General features: G+C 40.7%; 2 protein-coding genes across 3 annotated transcripts in view; one reads left to right on the top strand and one right to left on the bottom strand.

The window, feature by feature from the left end:
- Positions 1-16991, bottom strand: part of arsj (arylsulfatase family, member J) — a 35386-nt gene that overhangs the window by 17161 nt on the left and 1234 nt on the right. The window contains exon 1 of one of the 2 annotated variants that reach the window (XM_080876723.1): positions 823-1584. The exons of the other annotated variant lie outside the window; for it this stretch is intronic. Within the exon in view, the coding sequence (XP_080732849.1) occupies positions 823-1133 (311 nt within the window). The 5' untranslated portion in view covers positions 1134-1584. Of the gene's footprint in view, positions 1-822; positions 1585-16991 lie in introns of those variants that run through there. 2 annotated transcript variants of the gene reach the window in all.
- LOC308393174 (zinc finger MYM-type protein 1-like) overlaps positions 1-16991 on the top strand; it is a 188599-nt gene that overhangs the window by 8184 nt on the left and 163424 nt on the right. The window lies entirely within an intron of this gene.

Below are 16991 nucleotides of genomic sequence, written 5' to 3' on the forward strand. Positions count from 1 at the left end.
GTGTCTTCTTTGTAAATTTAAAAATGTTTGGAAATAAAAGATTTATGGCATAATTTTTTTTTACTCTTACTGTAATCTTGTACTTGGAAGCGACTTACTTCACTTTAAAGTTAAGAAAAATGTAGAATGGGAAAATGCTGTTCCCAGAAAGGGGTGGTCAGGTGGCCTAATTCCTCCTGAAAGATGATTTGTCTCTAGACTACAGTACTTGAGTAATCTTGCCATAGGCATAGATTGGATAAGAGCATGTATATGACCAGTGCATGAATGTAACTTCAGTAATTGTTTTGGGGTACAACTTTAATGTACTTTAAGGTACTTTAATTTTTTATATAATGTACTCTAGGTGTTTCTCTTATGCTGATATATGCTTCTAATGCACTATAATAATGGACTTTGTACCCCACACAATGTTTAAGCTTTAGTCAGTTATTATTTTTCAGATTTTAAGATACGAATATGACACTGTAATATTATAAAATAAAGCTACACTGCAGATAAGTAGTTATATTGATCCCCAGCTGCAGCAAGAATGTAATAAAAACAATAAAGATTATAACAATAAATATAGTATAATGTGTATATGTATTTATCACCGCTCACTCAAAACAAAGCACTTTTTCAGTGCACTTTTCGCGTGACAGATCTGTATGAGGGCACGGACAGCACATGAGCCTGGAGATCGTTTCCTCTAGTGTATTTATTTCTGACCAAACACGTCCTTGATCTTCCCAGACGCCAATAGTTTCTCCTCTAAACTCCACGACGCATGGTTACTACAACCGGGACAGAGCAGAGAACAGTCTCTATAATGCACTCTACCTTCCCGTCATGAGCTGGCTCCTGGACGGGCTGCAGAGAGGTTGGACGTAGTAATTCTCCAGTTTGACTCCCTCTGCTGCCAACTGGTCCAAGGTCGGGGTTTTGATCTCCGAGCCGTGGTACCCGACATCCCGGAAGCCTTGATCATCCACCAGGATAAAAATGATATGTGGCTGAGAGCTCGATTTCCCAAACTCATTCCCTTGGTTGTGCAGCTCAGCGTTCCAGTTTTCCCACGACATCTGAACGCTCCAGGTCTGCGAAATAATACAACCGAAGAATAAACTTAACGGTACCCACAAGATAAACATGTTTCAGGCAGATTTAGATTCAAGTCGGCGTTAACTGTTGGCCCATAACGCTGTGTATGCGGGCGGCGGCGTTTTGCACATGTTCAGGGGGAACGGCAACACTTGGAAATCGGGTTCAGTCTTTCTCTCCACGCCAACAATCCTCTGAGAGCTCCAGGATTTGAGGAAAGGTCCCAGAAAACAAACACATCTGGCGTAGCTGCTTTTTTCCTTTTACCGCGGGCGAAAACGTTCATACCGTGATAGACACACAAGCCCATGCTGAGGTTTGTCGCAGCACAGCTTTAGTCATTCTTCCGGTTGCGTAGTTTTTGTCAGAAGACGCGCTGGACTTCCAGAGCTAACTCGCAGCGTGTAACAGCTGCTCCACTGCAGATGTTCTCCATCCTGTGACTGAGCCGCGTTTCCAAGCTGTCAGCGCTCTGAGGACTGAATCCACACGCTGAGGAGGCAGGTCCTTCTCTCTTTGCAGCTCCCAGAGCAACGTTTTACCAAGAAACATCCAGGAGCGGCCCTTAACCCCCGTGTGTGTTAGCCACAACTACAAAAATTATGTTTGTAGTACTCATCTTTAAAGATGAACTAAAACTCGAAAAAATTACCCCCCCTCCCAAAGAATAATTAATAATTATATCTTAAGTTAATGCTCAACCCTGTTAAATCACATGCAAGTGAGACTAGCAAGATGAGGGCACGAAGACGACAGAAAAACTGATGAATACCAGTATTTTCAGCTGTATAACTACAGCTAATGAGGATTTGATAACTTGAAGGACTTTTGTAGGTAAAATAAAAAAGTAAGTAATGGTTTTGAAGTGCCGTGTTTCACTTACAGAAACAACAATATACGATCAAAATGTTCTGAGACTGTCTGGTTGCAATATGTTTATGCACATGCAACATCTACTGTTGGGATTCTGGGATAAACATAAAAGGACTGGTTCTTATACAACCCATTTCTACTTACTCTTCTTGAGCACTCAAAGTGCTTGATACAACTCGTCTCATTCACACCTATTCATACAAGCACTTTTTGATGGTTTTCTATTTAAATGCTTCCAGTCTAACATTCTCACATTCAAACTCTGAAGTATTGAAGTTGCCAGCATTCTTGCAAAAAACATTTTAGATGGTGAGTGTGTTACACTGACAGTTACATCTGGCTTCATCAAATTGCTGATAGGTTTCTGAAATTAATACATGATTTTTACATTTACATTTCTTATCTCTGTATTAAGACCATTATAGAAAAGGGCTGTGTCCTTTTTCAGAAAACAAGCTAGTAGGGTATTGAAATAGCGTTGCATTTTAGCAGGCGCTCAAAGTTCTATGAAAAATGTGCACTAGTGTTGTGACATCTAAATGAGGTGGGACTTGGCAGCCTGGTTAATTAGAAAATAAAACATTCTAATGTTATAAAGTTATTTTTGTAGGGTAACCTTAGACTAACCAAAAGAGGCTGAACCTTGAAAACACTCTTATAGAAAGGCAAGAAAAAAAAACCCAAGCACCTGGCTAATAGTTGATATGTTTATTTGTAAAATTGTTGCTGTGAGTTTGACAGAAAAGTGAGGACTGTGCTGATGCAGGCAGAAGGTCTTAACTGTACCATGCAATTGTTCATTTGCCAAATATAAAAGCCATTAAACTTATCCATAAATCCATTATCCATGACACATGGTGATGCACTGTCATGTAATGTGCTTGTGCAATCAAATTTTTTGTGATGTAGCGTTCTTCAAACATTATTCACTTACTCTCAGTTAAGTTAGGTTGGGGATGAAGATTTTTCCTGCTTTCACTGTCACCAGGACCTGAATTAAAAGCAGAAATGTCATACAAGTTGGTAGAAGGCATTCGAATTGAATAGAGGTTGCAGCTTTGCAAGCTAATAGTTCCCTCATAAATCCCAGAAAGAAATGTTTAGGTATCTAAGCTGAAAAATCTTAAAAGAATAAATTTAGCCTCAATGTAACCTTGACAGAAATAGGAGTGGGTTTTTTAAAAACCGTTTTTCTAAATATGAGACTCATTTAAGGTGTTTGTTTGCTCCCAGGTGATACAGCAGTCTCTATCTGGTGCTGACCTAAATCTCTCCATATGATCCAATTGTGCTATGTAAAGAAACCTGCTGTAAGTCAATGACCTGGGCCAGAGATGTTAGGAAAGACTGGAGGTGCTGTGAAAGGCCCTCACATTCTGTAACTTTAAGTATACAAAGTATACTTCACCTACCGCCTACTGGTGTTGGCCAGAGGGGCTGATGGCGCGATATGGCAGCCTCGCTTCTGTCAGTCTGCCCCAGGGCAGCTGTGGCTACAAGTGCAGCTTGCCTCCACCAGTGTGTGAATGTGAGAGTGAATGAATAGTGGGATTGTAAAGTGTTTTAAGTGTCTTGAAAAGCGCTACATAAATGCAATCCATTATTATTATTATTATTATTATTATTATTATTATTATTATTATTATTATTATTATTATTATTGTATTCGCATGCACATACACACCAGTCAACAGAGTAGTGTGTAGACAAATTATTTTTCTTGTTAGAAAAAAAGCTGATAGATTTAAGCATCCAGAGCAAAGATTGTGCAGGAGAGTTCATTTAGCATGTCTGCACGTGTTACTAGAATAGAAATGATTTATGAATCATCAGTCCATGATAAAAATCAAATGTATTCAGTTTCCTAAATAACACAATTCACAAACTTAATGTTCAGCATTGAAAGAGGTACAATTACTTAGTCGTGCTATTACAAAGAGATGAATATAAGGTTCAGAAACAGGATGTGACCTCAAGTTCTTAGAATGTTTTAGGAACTGAGCTCATCAAAAGTCACTTTTACTATGTGGTGGGATAGTTTTCAAGCAACACCTCATTTGATAGTCTGAAACAAATAATAAATGGTTACAAAAAAGAACAGTCTCGCCACATTAAATGGACATTATGTGCAATTGCTAAGTTTTCATGAGTCTCTGCAACTGCATTATGCTTAGGAGCTATCAGACACAGCTATTAATTATGATGATAAATGCATTTGAGATGCAGTATTTTTTTTTTTACTTAGTGCTTCTTCCCCTAAAATCTAACCAGGCTTTATAATCTATACTGCAACAAGGCACTGAGAAGTCAGATATTAAATACTTTAATGTTCAGTTTAGAAAGTTGTTTTTATCTTTGAACATAGTTCAGGAGTCTGACCAAGAAAATATAGATGACTAAGTTAAAATAACTACCATTCGATGAACACTAGTGCAGTAGCCTGGAGCGCTGCAGGCACTGAAAATGAAAATGAAGATACTGGCGTCCCAGTCCAACCAAGTCATAGCTTATGTTTTCCAAGTGGAAGTTTGTTAGGCAGTTTGCTGACTTTAAGTTTGTCTAACCAAAACCTCAATAGCACAGGTGTTCAGTCTTATAAATTAGGTGACTTTTCAATCGTTTGATGGGAAATAATGCTTTGGAAGGATTAACATGGCATAATGTACTCATACCCTACAAATGGAAATGCCTACCTAGAGGTCATGTGCCATATAGGCCGCCAAGCTATTTCATTTTCTCCTGAAAAACATTATTCTTATTTTTTCCATGAACAAAAAGCAAGGAAAATCAGGGCAAATGTCAGATCTTGTAAAATGTATTCTGTGTTTCATCAAGAGTGGCAGGCTAAATTCTGTCAGGGAGCTGCAACTTTTTGTGCCAAGTGCGAACTACAACCACATTTTACAGTTTTTCTCGATTGCTTAAACACTATAACCAGGCTTTTAAACTAAAATTTCAAAACCGTAACGCTATTTTTCAAAAAGCTCACCCATTTCCCTGAACTATAAACACTATTCCCTGCTTTGACACATGAGTCAAATTTGGTGAACTGTTACTGCAAAACTCTACACACAAATCCCTACATTTTTCAGTGCTTACACCATGTAGTCATTTAGAAAGCACTAGCATTCAATAATGTTAACTTAAGTCAGCATAGCTTGAGCTCAATTAGCACACAATTAACCAGGTGGAAACACTAGGAGTCAAAATTTATCACACACCAATCAGAACCTTCGAATGTGTGACAGTTACAGTAATGAGTGCTTCTATTTTTGTAGGACACAGAGACGACCACCTGGTGGAGGCAGGTTAAGGCTTTTGTCGGAGGGGCAAGAGAGGGAACTTGTAAACATGGTAATTGCAAATAATGTAATCCGCCTGCAAGAGATTCAAAGGAGAGTGATTGAGGATGATCATCTTTTTCGAGGCATAAATGCCATCAGCCTCTCCACAATTGACCGCATCCTCCGAAAGAATCAATTCCGGATGAAACAGGCATACCGAGTCCCTTTCGAACGAAACTCTGACAGAGTGAAAAACCAACGTGTGGAATATGTTCAGGTATGAGTTTGGATATTGTATAAAGTATTGTGTACCATCACAGCATGGCAGTTTATGCTGCCATTTCAGCACTCTTGAACTGTGGTTCAGGGTACCGATTGACTCTACTGTGTTATGTGTTTTGCAGAGAATCTTTGAGATTGAAGGACGGCCTGTTCCCCATGAAATAATCTTTGTGGATGAGGCAGGTTTTAACCTGACCAAAAGAAGGAAAAGGGGGAGGAACATAATTGGCCATCGGGCTATTGTAAATGTCCCTGGTCAGCGTGGGGGGAATGTCACTATGTGCACAGCCATCAGCCAACGAGGGGTACTCCACCGCCATGCCGTACTAGGACCCTATAACACTATGCTTCTCCTTGCTTTTCTTGATGGTTTAAGACAACATATGTTCCAGCTGGACTACAGGGAACCAGCACAGCCAGAGCAGCCTCACTACGTTGTTGTGTGGGATAACGTCAGCTTCCATCGCGCTGCTCTGGTTCGTGACTGGTTTACCAATAACCCAAGGTTTTCTAATATCTTTCTGCCTGCATACTCTCCCTTTCTAAACCCGATAGAGGAGTTATTTTCGGCATGGCGGTGGAAAGTGTATGACCGAGAACCTTATGTCCGTGTTCACCTCCTTCAGGCCATGGAAGAAGCCTGCCTAGACATATCAGTAGATGCATGCCAGGGGTGGATCAGGCATGCAAGAGGATTTTACCCCCGCTGCCTGGCTAGGGCCAATATAGCCTGTGATGTGGATGAGATTCTCTGGCCTGACCCAGACCAAAGACAAGATGCTGAGGTGGAATAATGTTTTTTGGTGTGTGTTGTACTGTATAGTACATGAATAAAAATGTGCCACTGTACATACATTGGTTGCGTCTTTTGTGTTTATCATGTGAAAAGGTTTTTGAAGGGGAGAACCATAAGCAACCTAATTGTTTTGGAACTATTGTTTTGAATTAATTGTACCAGTGTGCAAAACTCTGTTGTAGTGTGTGTGTTTTTGAGGGCTTGTGTTTGATGTCTGAGGGCAAAGTTTGGTTTTTCAGCAAGAGTGAATAGTTTTGAGTGTAGAGCTTCATTTTGACCTGGAAATAGGATGTTTGGGAAATTGAGTGAGATGTTATGGATTTGTGTTTACTGTTGTGAGAATATGAGGCATAGTTTCAAGAAATGTGTTTTAGCAATCGAGAAAAACTGTAATACTAAATAAACACTTCCAACACATGTAAAAACTGTAACCTTTTAGAGTGCTTTTGCCTGTATACAACAGCAATGTAGTGGATGATTTCATTGTGTGAGCAGAATGAGATCTGAAGTGGATTACCCATATGAGCTCCCACCCCAGCTCTGTTATTGTCTCACACATTCCAGAGTGAGTTGATGGTGAACCAGATGGAGTCTACAAAGCAACTGTGTCTCAGTGGAGAGAACCCATGATTAGCTGATAGAAGAGAAATGTCAGCAATGCTGAGAGCTGCCTTAGTTCAGCTTTTGGCCCATTTAAGTTATGTTAAACTTTATTAACTGTTTGAAAAGCAAAACATTGTTCAGAGACTTTCAGCTCTTTTTGGGGAATCTGAATTAGCAATTTTGGGCCACTGGGGATAATCCAAACAGGTACGCTGTGTTCACACTACAACTGTGGACACTGGTTGGACTGGCTTTCCAACCAAAAATGTATAAATAATGTTGTCAGTCTTTTTTGAGTGACCTTTCTAGAAAGTTGAGAATGGCTTTAATATACTCTTTGCTTTTAATTCTGTTTGGTCTTCACTACTTCTAAACACGATGTTTAGAAGTACACACTGTGTTTTCAGCTAACTTTTTTAAACTATACAGTATAATCCACTGGCTAGTTGCTGAGTTTTAACTTTGTACAGCAGTGTAAATTAGGTTACGTCAAAACAGTGAAACTGCTGATCATAAAATGAAATCTGTGGATAAGGATTGTTTTTGTCAGGATACCTTGGCATTACATATGAACCTGTTATGCACGCTTTAATGTTATTTTCGATGTTAAATGTACTGGGTTAACAATCTAAACAAAAGTAAGCAGCAAGAAACAAACAAACCAAGTCAACTAAGCTTCAAGGATGGGAAACACCATTAGAAGCCTTGTGATTTGCACTAATCCTCACCCGTTTATCTCCTTATTTGAACTTTGTCTCTCTTTAAAACCAGAGTTTGCTTTCAGTGCTCAAATTTGTCACAAGTATGGCATCAAGGGAACTATGTCAGAGGACCTTTTGTGTGTTTCTCAGAGACACTAGTGGGCGCTGAGTGATGGGTTTTAATGAGATCATCTATATATGGTCAAGAAAGAGAGATTCTGCAATATTTTAGTACAACCTTTGATGCATTTTCTTCTGTGTATAACACCATCTATCACCATCTGGAAACTTTTTCTCTCCCCTACAACAATCTAGCGAGTCAGCTTATCTTAAAAGGCTAAAGGCAATGCTTTGACCTTTCAGCAGATCCACTCCAAATCTGGGGTGAGTTAAAAGTTATAATGAACAGCAGGCGATCCCAATAAAGAGTGATTAGGAAAAACAACACAGCAGACGCCTCCACAATAAATTAGTATTCAGCTCTAGGCTCCTGGGTTTTACGGGACTGACTGGGCAGAAACAAGCTGTTTCTTGCTAACATTTCGTGTCTACCAGCCATTTTAGTTTAATAATAAGCTGTACCATTTTACACAAAGGACAATGTTGTTTAAAAGATCACTTTTTCCAGCTTGTGTTGTGTAGGTTCTGTTGTGTTTATTAACCAGATTCAGTAAAATGATGATGGCTGTAACACAATCTTAAAATGATATTCAGTGTATTGCTCCATCAAAGCCACAGTCCTAACCTGCTGTTGCCTGCATTGTCTGCACGTCAGACAAGCCACAGCAAAGAAACCTTACTGGGTTAACAGAAGGGGCCCTGTTTGTTTCTGCTTGGCTGACTTCAGACATACTCTTCTGTTCAGATACAATCGCTATCTGCTTGGTTTCCATGATGTTGCTCAGGTGAACAAGAATCAGAATTCTCACCTGTCACCCACAGTTGCAGATGTTTGAACAGCTTTAGTCTGTGCGGATGCAGATGGATGATAGATTGCAGTGAAGCAAATTCAGAGAACAAAAGACAGAGTGAAAATTCTTAAAGCACAAGAGCAGTCAAAGAGCATAGAAAGACTGTCACCATTTAGCATATACAATTACCATATAATTGTAAAGTGACTTTTCCCCCGATATTTAATTTATTTTAATTTTTGGAGATTGCTTAGATGGCTTAGCAGTTTCAATGCTTTCTATTCAGATCATTTGGGGGAGTCATGATCGAAGCTTGTTTCATCACACAGACCAAAACAGTCAGTAAATACCACTATGTTTAGTTTTATACCAGGATGTGTGCCTTAAATTTACAGGTGAAACATAATGTATGAATCCAAACAAAATAAAAGTGACAGGAAGTTTTTGTCCTTAATTTAATTTTTGAAATTCAAGTTTCATGGTCAATGCCAGGAATGTTTACACAGTCCCTAAGAGCAAGAAGCAAGAAGAAAGATCTGTGCCATTGTCTCCTCACTTGTGAAAACCACTAAAATTAAGGGGACATTCCAAGCCACAAAAGAGGCTGGAGAGATGAACACGATGATAGTTGTAATGGTGGCCTTGACACCCTGTTCAGATGAAGAACAGATAAGGACGAGCTGTTGAGAAAATCCTCCACACAGACCTGTTGCCTTTTGAAATGTGGGCAAGTGTTGATGCAAAGGTATGCATGGTAAGTGGAAACCCTTATTTCGTTCTTGACTTTCAGGTACATAACACAGCTAGAGGGAAGACGCTACACACACAGGCCACTGGGGCCAAGGGCAAAGGCAGACAAAACAGATTGTGAGGCAGATAGTGTATTGCAAAAAGAGATACAGTGGGGCAAAAAAGTATTTAGTCAGCCACCGATTGTGCAAGTTCCCCCACTTAAAATGATGACAGAGGTCAGTAATTTGCACCAGAGGTACACTTCAACTGTGAGAGACAGAATGTGAAAAAAAAAATCCATGAATCCACATGGTAGGATTTGTAAAGAATTTATTCGTAAATCAGGGTGGAAAATAAGTATTTGGTCAATAACAAAAATACAACTCAATACTTTGTAACATAACCTTTGTTGGCAATAACAGAGGTCAAACGTTTACTATAGGTCTTTACCAGGTTTGCACACACAGTAGCTGGTATTTTGGCCCATTCCTCCATGCAGATCTTCTCGAGAGCAGTGATGTTTTGGGGCTGTCGCCGAGCAACGCGGACTTTCAACTCCCGCCACAGATTTTCTATGGGGTTGAGGTCTGGAGACTGGCTAGGCCACTCCAGGACTTTCAAATGCTTCTTACGGAGCCACTCCTTTGTTGCCCGGGCGGTGTGTTTTGGATCATTGTCATGTTGGAAGACCCAGCCTCGTTTCATCTTCAAAGTTCTCACTGATGGAAGGAGGTTTTGGCTCAAAATCTCACGATACATGGCCCCATTCATTCTGTCCTTAACACGGATCAGTCGTCCTGTCCCCTTGGCAGAAAAACAGCCCCATAGCATGAAGTTTCCACCCCCATGCTTCACAGTAGGTATGGTGTTCTTGGGATGCAACTCAGTATTCTTCTTCCTCCAAACACGACGAGTTGAGTTTATACCAAGAAGTTCTACTTTGGTTTCATCTGACCACATGACATTCTCCCAATCCTCTGCTGTATCATCCATGTGCTCTCTGGCAAACTTCAGACGGGCCTGGACATGCACTGGCTTCAGCAGCGGAACACGTCTGGCACTGCGGGATTTGATTCCCTGCCGTTGTAGTGTGTTACTGATGGTGACCTTTGTTACTTTGGTCCCAGCTCTCTGCAGGTCATTCACCAGGTCCCCCCGTGTGGTTCTGGGATCTTTGCTCACCGTTCTCATGATCATTTTGACCCCACGGGATGAGATCTTGCGTGGAGCCCTAGATCGAGGGAGATTATCAGTGGTCTTGTATGTCTTCCATTTTCTGATGATTGCTCCCACAGTTGATTTTTTCACACCAAGCTGCTTGCCTATTGTAGATTCACTCTTCCCAGTCTGGTGCAGGTCTACAATACTTTTCCTGGTGTCCTTCGAAAGCTCTTTGGTCTTGGCCAAGGCGGAGTTTGGAGTCTGACTGTTTGAGGCTGTGGACAGGTGTCTTTTATACAGATGATGAGTTCAAACAGGTGCCATCCATACAGGTAACGAGTGGGGGACAGAAAAGCTTCTTACAGGAGACGTTACAGGTCTGTGAGAGCCAGAGATTTTCCTTGTTTGAGGTGACCAAATACTTATTTTCCACCCTGATTTACGAATAAATTCTTTACAAATCCTACCATGTGGATTCATGGATTTTTTTTTCACATTCTGTCTCTCACAGTTGAAGTGTACCTCTGGTGCAAATTACTGACCTCTGTCATCATTTTAAGTGGGGGAACTTGCACAATCGGTGGCTGACTAAATACTTTTTTGCCCCACTGTAGTTAAGATAGTCTTCATCCAAACATGGAATGTTGATGAGGGGGAAGAGAGGAAAGAGAAGATTCAACTTAAATGCTTTGATACACTGTGTTTTCAGCTAATCTTTTTGGTTTCATTGGTCTCTACAATATTTATTTAAAAAAAAACTGTTCCCTTGCTACTGTAATTTGCTATCCACCTGTACTTTCACTGTGTGTGGATTAAGAGGAAATAATTACACATAAGTAATATAATGTTCTTCTGTATTATTTGAACCCACTAAGGTGAGCAGGAGATTAGAGTTGTAAGACGGCAGTGATCTGAATCGGGAACCAGCCTAAACCTAACTTTTGATCCCAAATTTTCTGGCCAGACATTATGGCAAAAGAACTGTCTCATAGATGGTCTAACATTCTTACCAAACCCCAACTAACTTATGTCCTACAAAACCAGCAATATTTCAAGACCACTGATAATCGATAAATTAGTGTCTCAGTGATGTACAGAACAGGGAATGTAATCTCTGTCAGTCTTAGCTTTTGCTATTATTTCACAGTGGTTTCTATTTGTTATGTATGGCTGGTCCCCTGCATGGTGCTCATTTAGTATTTAATTAAATAAAACAAAGAAAGTAAAATTCAGCAAACATTTAACAGTGTGTCTTGACGCCTACTCAATCACCTAGCAAGTAAACAGTACATTTCCACAAAGACTGAAACTAGCCCACTGAATGAACAATGGGCTATGAGGTCAGTTTCTTGATCATTAATATGCAAATTGTTGTGATACAGTCTAAAATCTAAGCAGCAGATCTAACAGGGACTTACCATGCTTCTAGATGAAAATACTCTTAAAAAGGTGTTTGAATTCACTGAGAAGGCTTGTCTATAACAGCATGAAAAGTCTAAGACCCAGTAACAAAGGAAGCTTGACTTAATTGTTGTGCGTCAGAAACCACAGTGATATAGGGAGAGTGTCCAAAGCGGCCAGACGAGAGAGGAGGATGCCACACCGAGGATGGGGACAAGTGGGTTAAAAATTTGTTTGACAAACCAGTCACCCAAGCAGAGAAAAACGACGCCACTTCGACGCCGAGCCAAATCCTGCTAGTGCAGTGGATCCCAAACTTTTTTTGCTAGGCCCCCCTTTGTTTTACAAGAAAAATGTCCCCCCCCCATGCGCACGTGCACAAACACACAGAGATTTTTTAAAACTCCTTTTTTGCATTTACGAGTGGACGAGGAATACAGAGTTCGTATGTGCCTTTTTTCACGTCATGCTGTGCGCCACGTTATTGTTTACATGAGATGAATTGCATATTCTGTCTTATTTTGGATATTTCTATTTTGTCTCTATCTTCAGGTTTTACATGCTTACACACACACACACGCAGTTACTGTCCCTCCATTTAGAAAGGCAGAGGCCTCATGGTATAATTATTTTACATGTAGTTGGTTTTTTCCTGTGTAATAATATTCAACATAGCTATCAATACATTTTTGCTAAATGGGTTTAAAAACATAAACAACTGTGGGATACTGTTTGTCCGTGATTTGAACCGGGGGAACAAATCGTGGCAGGATCAGCCTGATATTATTTGTATCCCACTGTAACTTCACTGTATAAACACCTAACATCTAGAAATGTCAGGAGTAGTTAGTCATTACAACAAGTGTTTGTGAACTAAAAATCAAGAATGTGGGATCCTGTTTGTCCGTGATTTGGCACTTGTGCAGGTGAAACCAAAGGGAAGATTTGCTTCACCATATTTTCTAGTCTTTGGCTTAGAATGAAGTTGGTTTGGAAACATATTCAGCGATGCTTCATCTCCTGCTTTGCGTTTGTGGAGGCACCCCGTGCTAGCAGTGTCCAAGCGTTGCTTCTTTTTTTTTTTTTTCCCCTTTTCATACCCCCCCCCCCCCCCCCTGCAATGGCTCTGCGCCCCCCCTAGGGGGCGGGCCCCACACTTTGGGAAGGTCTGTGCTGGTGGAACTGATCACAGCCACAGAAACAGTGATTTGAAACATTATCATTACAGACATGGAAGCAGAGCAACTACAGCAACTATCGGCCTGTCTCAGCAATGCAAAGCCCCCAGCATCCAACATCAGCATGGAGGAGAGGAAGGCACTCACATCACTTAGTAATTACAATAACATTATCATCCTTCCAGCAGACAAGGGTAGGTGCACAAGAAAGACTATTATTATAAACTTTTGTCAAGTAAAAATACTTATGAGCCCCTGAAACGAGACCCAGGAAGTGGGTGATAGATTGTCTGAAGCAGTTAGAACAAGACAATGCTATTGATCGGACCTCATACCACAGGCTTTACCCAGGGGAATCAACACCAAGTCTGTATGGTTTACTGAAGATACATACACATATGATAAATGTACCAATTATCATACAGACAATTGGTACATTTAAGACCAATTGTCTGTATGATAAACTCGGTCACCTATAACATTTCAAAATTTCTGGCTTCTGTTCTCAACCCCTTGGTGGGCAGCAGAGATGGGCAGTAACACGTTACTTCTAACGCGTTACTGCCCATCTCAGTAACGCGTTACTGTAATCTGATTACTTTTTTCAAGTAACGAGTAAAGTAAGGGATTACTATTGCAAAAACTGTAATTAGATTACCGTTACTTTCCCGTAGGAACGCTGCGTTGCTGCGTTACTGCGTTACTAAAACCGGGATTTTTTTCCGAGAATGTCTCATGACAATGACGTAAGCGAGTGCGACGTTCGTGACAACAGCTGTGTGCAGATCAACAATGGATCAAATATCGAGTGCGGGAGAGAGTATGAGTGTGCAGCGTTTAAAGCGTGGAAGTACTGACCTTACTTTGAGTTTGATTCCATAAAAAGTGACAAAAACATTAGCGTCCGTTGTGCGTGGGAAGAAAACTTCTTTTTACAGCGAAAAAAACCCCTAAGCAAGCACGAGTGCGCTACGACGTAATGGGAAATTCACAGAGAAACTCGTGGATTCTTCCACTGACCGCTGCAGCACACCTGCACCAGGGCAAACCTCCGCACCCACACCCAGAACACCTGGATTTTGTTGAGAAGGTGAGAGATGTCATTATGGAGGCAGATAAAACAATGATCTCGTACAATGTTACATCTCTCTTCACTTGCGTTCCAGTCGCTGATGACCCCAACCTCAGCAACAGGACCACTCTCAGCCCCGACCAAGTATGTTTGCTTTTGGAACTGTGTCTTAATTCCACCTATTTCACATGCAAGGGTCAGTACTAGAGGCAGAAACATTGGTGTGCCATGGGCTCCCCAGTTTCACTCATTGTACATGGAAGAAGTGGAAAAGAATGCTTTGCTATCCTACCCTGGAACACCACCAAGTCAATGGTTCATGTATGTGGATAAAACCTGGGTGAAAATCAAATTTCATGATGTACAACAATTCATGGAGTTGACCATGGATCAACTCGGTGGACCAACACATCAAATTCACCAGGGAGGGATATGAAGTGGGAGGTTAGCCTTCTTAGACTTTGAGATTTCCATCAGTAATGGGCAGTGTTGGGTAAGTTACTTTAAATTAGTAACTTAGTTACATTACTAGTTACTTCTATCAAAAGTAACTCAGTTACTTCAAGTTACTCGTTACTTTCAAAGTAACTAGTTACTAGGGAAAGTAACTTTGATTTTACTCAGAATTCTCTTGTTAATGTGTTGCTTCCATAACTTTGCCAGTCTTCTAACTTGCTTACTTGCCACAAGTGCACTGTGCCACCTACCAATAGAAAGGAAAAGATAATGTGCATATTTCCACGAGAGAAATCCCACGCCTGGACCGTCATTGACTGCTGCCAAGACTCTAGCCTACGTCACAGCGTCATGTGCGCTTTTTACATCCAACACAAAAACTGCAGTCGTGGTGCTTTCAATTGTACTCAGAACTCGGAAATTCTGCCTTCTGAATAGGAAGATGTAGGTAACACCAGACTGCAGATGAGCTGCATACAGGGCTGGACTGGGACAAAAAATTGGCCCGGGCATTTTGACTAGAGGCCGGCCCACCATTATAGGAAAAATCTTAAAGCCTTTGAATGAAAACAAACACTGTTGTGACAGTGATGTACACTGTTTTGATGGTATATATATGTATCAATCTATCAATCGTTTGCTGTAAGATTCAGATAATTATTTTTTAAAAGCTAGACATTTTAAATGAGAATAAGAAAGAAAAGTATTTCCTTGTGCCCCCCCTTTCCCTGTTAATGCCCCACCTGGCCCCCTGGCAAAACTTTGCTAGACCCGCCCCTGCACAGTTACCAGCTGTCAGCTACCTAAAAAGGATCCTGGTGTTATTTGTCTCTCAGAAACAGTTCATAACTTCCCTTCAACTCATTCATGTCACCTAAAGGGTAAACCTGTTTCTCCATCACCTGTTCAGCTCTGATGATTCAGTAAGGACGTCTCCTGGTTTCATCTTCATGTTTCCCTCTCACCAGATAACCAAACGATATCATGACCAGCAGGTTTACAGCTGTGGCTCCAGCAAACATCAGCTGATAGTAGAAACTTCTTACCTGAAGTTCAGTTCACACTTGGACCGCCGGCCACCTCAGGTCTCTTTTCCTTCTGCGTCCCTTTTCCTTCATCCACCTGCTGGCCTCCACCACTTGCTAATGTCACTGAATCTGTGGAAGCCCCGCCATAGTCACCACACGAAGTAACGAGTAACGACCCTATCTAAATCGTAGTAACGACTAACGCGTTCCTGATTTTGGAATAATAACAAGTTACCGTGCTCGTTACCACAATAATAACGTAGTTACTGTAACGCGTTACTTAATAACGCGTTAGTCCCAACATTGGTAATGGGGGACATTTAAAAGTTTATGTGTACTGTAAATCTAGGCATAGGGTTCAGTATTTAAGATTTGAATCTCATCGTCCACTGGAGCACAAACTGGATGCCATCAGGACACTAAAACATAGAGCGAACACCATCCCCACAGACACAGTGGCCAGGGAAGCAGAAGGACATCACATCAAGAATCTCCAAAGGTTGATTCTGTTCATCTGGACGTAACGATTTCAGTGGGAGAATCTCTCCTTAAAAGCTGAGAAGCATTTAGAGAGATTCTCCCTCCCACTGAAAGTATTACGTTCAGATGAACAGAAACAACCTTTGGAGATTTAATTACCTGGATGATTGAGAATGCATCAAGATCACATCAAGAAGGCCCTGAGTAAAAGTGGTTATCCCAGTTGGACATTTTTCAAAGCTGGGAAAGAAAGCTCCAGTGAAGGACAATTGCTGCCTAAGCGAAAACCCTTAGTGATCCCTTATGTGTGAACAAGTAAACATGAGACAGAGCAACTGGTAAAGGACAAAACTGAGATTTGCACTGAGATTTTCCTTATTTTACTTCTCTTTAAGATGCTGCACCATCAGGTGGGACGAGGTTCCAGGCTGACTCCTGCAGATAGTTGTGTCAACATTTTGCATCGATCATTGCATGGAATCCCTTGATTTGAGCAAACCATAATCTTAATCATAATCTTGTTTTTCTTGCATATTTACTATGCTCAACATAACATTCTCTCTATGTTTCATCATTTTGCCATTTCAGAAAGTAGTTTTCTGTAGAGTGATGGAAAGTAACGGTATGAAGGTATAAAATCAGATGCTGGAAGTGAAGTGAAATAACTGTTTTGCTAATCATCAGTCAGAGTCAACTCTCAATTCAGTTTTAAGAACTTTGTGTCTTAAAATGAACTTTGTTGACAGATCTGTCAATTGAGTTTTTAAACGCCTTTGCATTGACCAGATGCTGAATCCTTATGATTAGATTCATACAAATGAATAGTTGTGGGCTCCTTACCTTTGTAGCTAAAAACAAAATTGCAAGTTGTGTGCAAGTAAGAATGATGAGTCAGCAGGGTTGATCAGAAAAACATCTGCTTTCATTATTCTTTAACCTGTCCCCACTTA

This window comes from Rhamphochromis sp. 'chilingali' (genome assembly GCF_963969265.1).
Source record: "Rhamphochromis sp. 'chilingali' genome assembly, chromosome: 1".
Taxonomy (NCBI): domain Eukaryota; kingdom Metazoa; phylum Chordata; class Actinopteri; order Cichliformes; family Cichlidae; genus Rhamphochromis; species Rhamphochromis sp. 'chilingali'.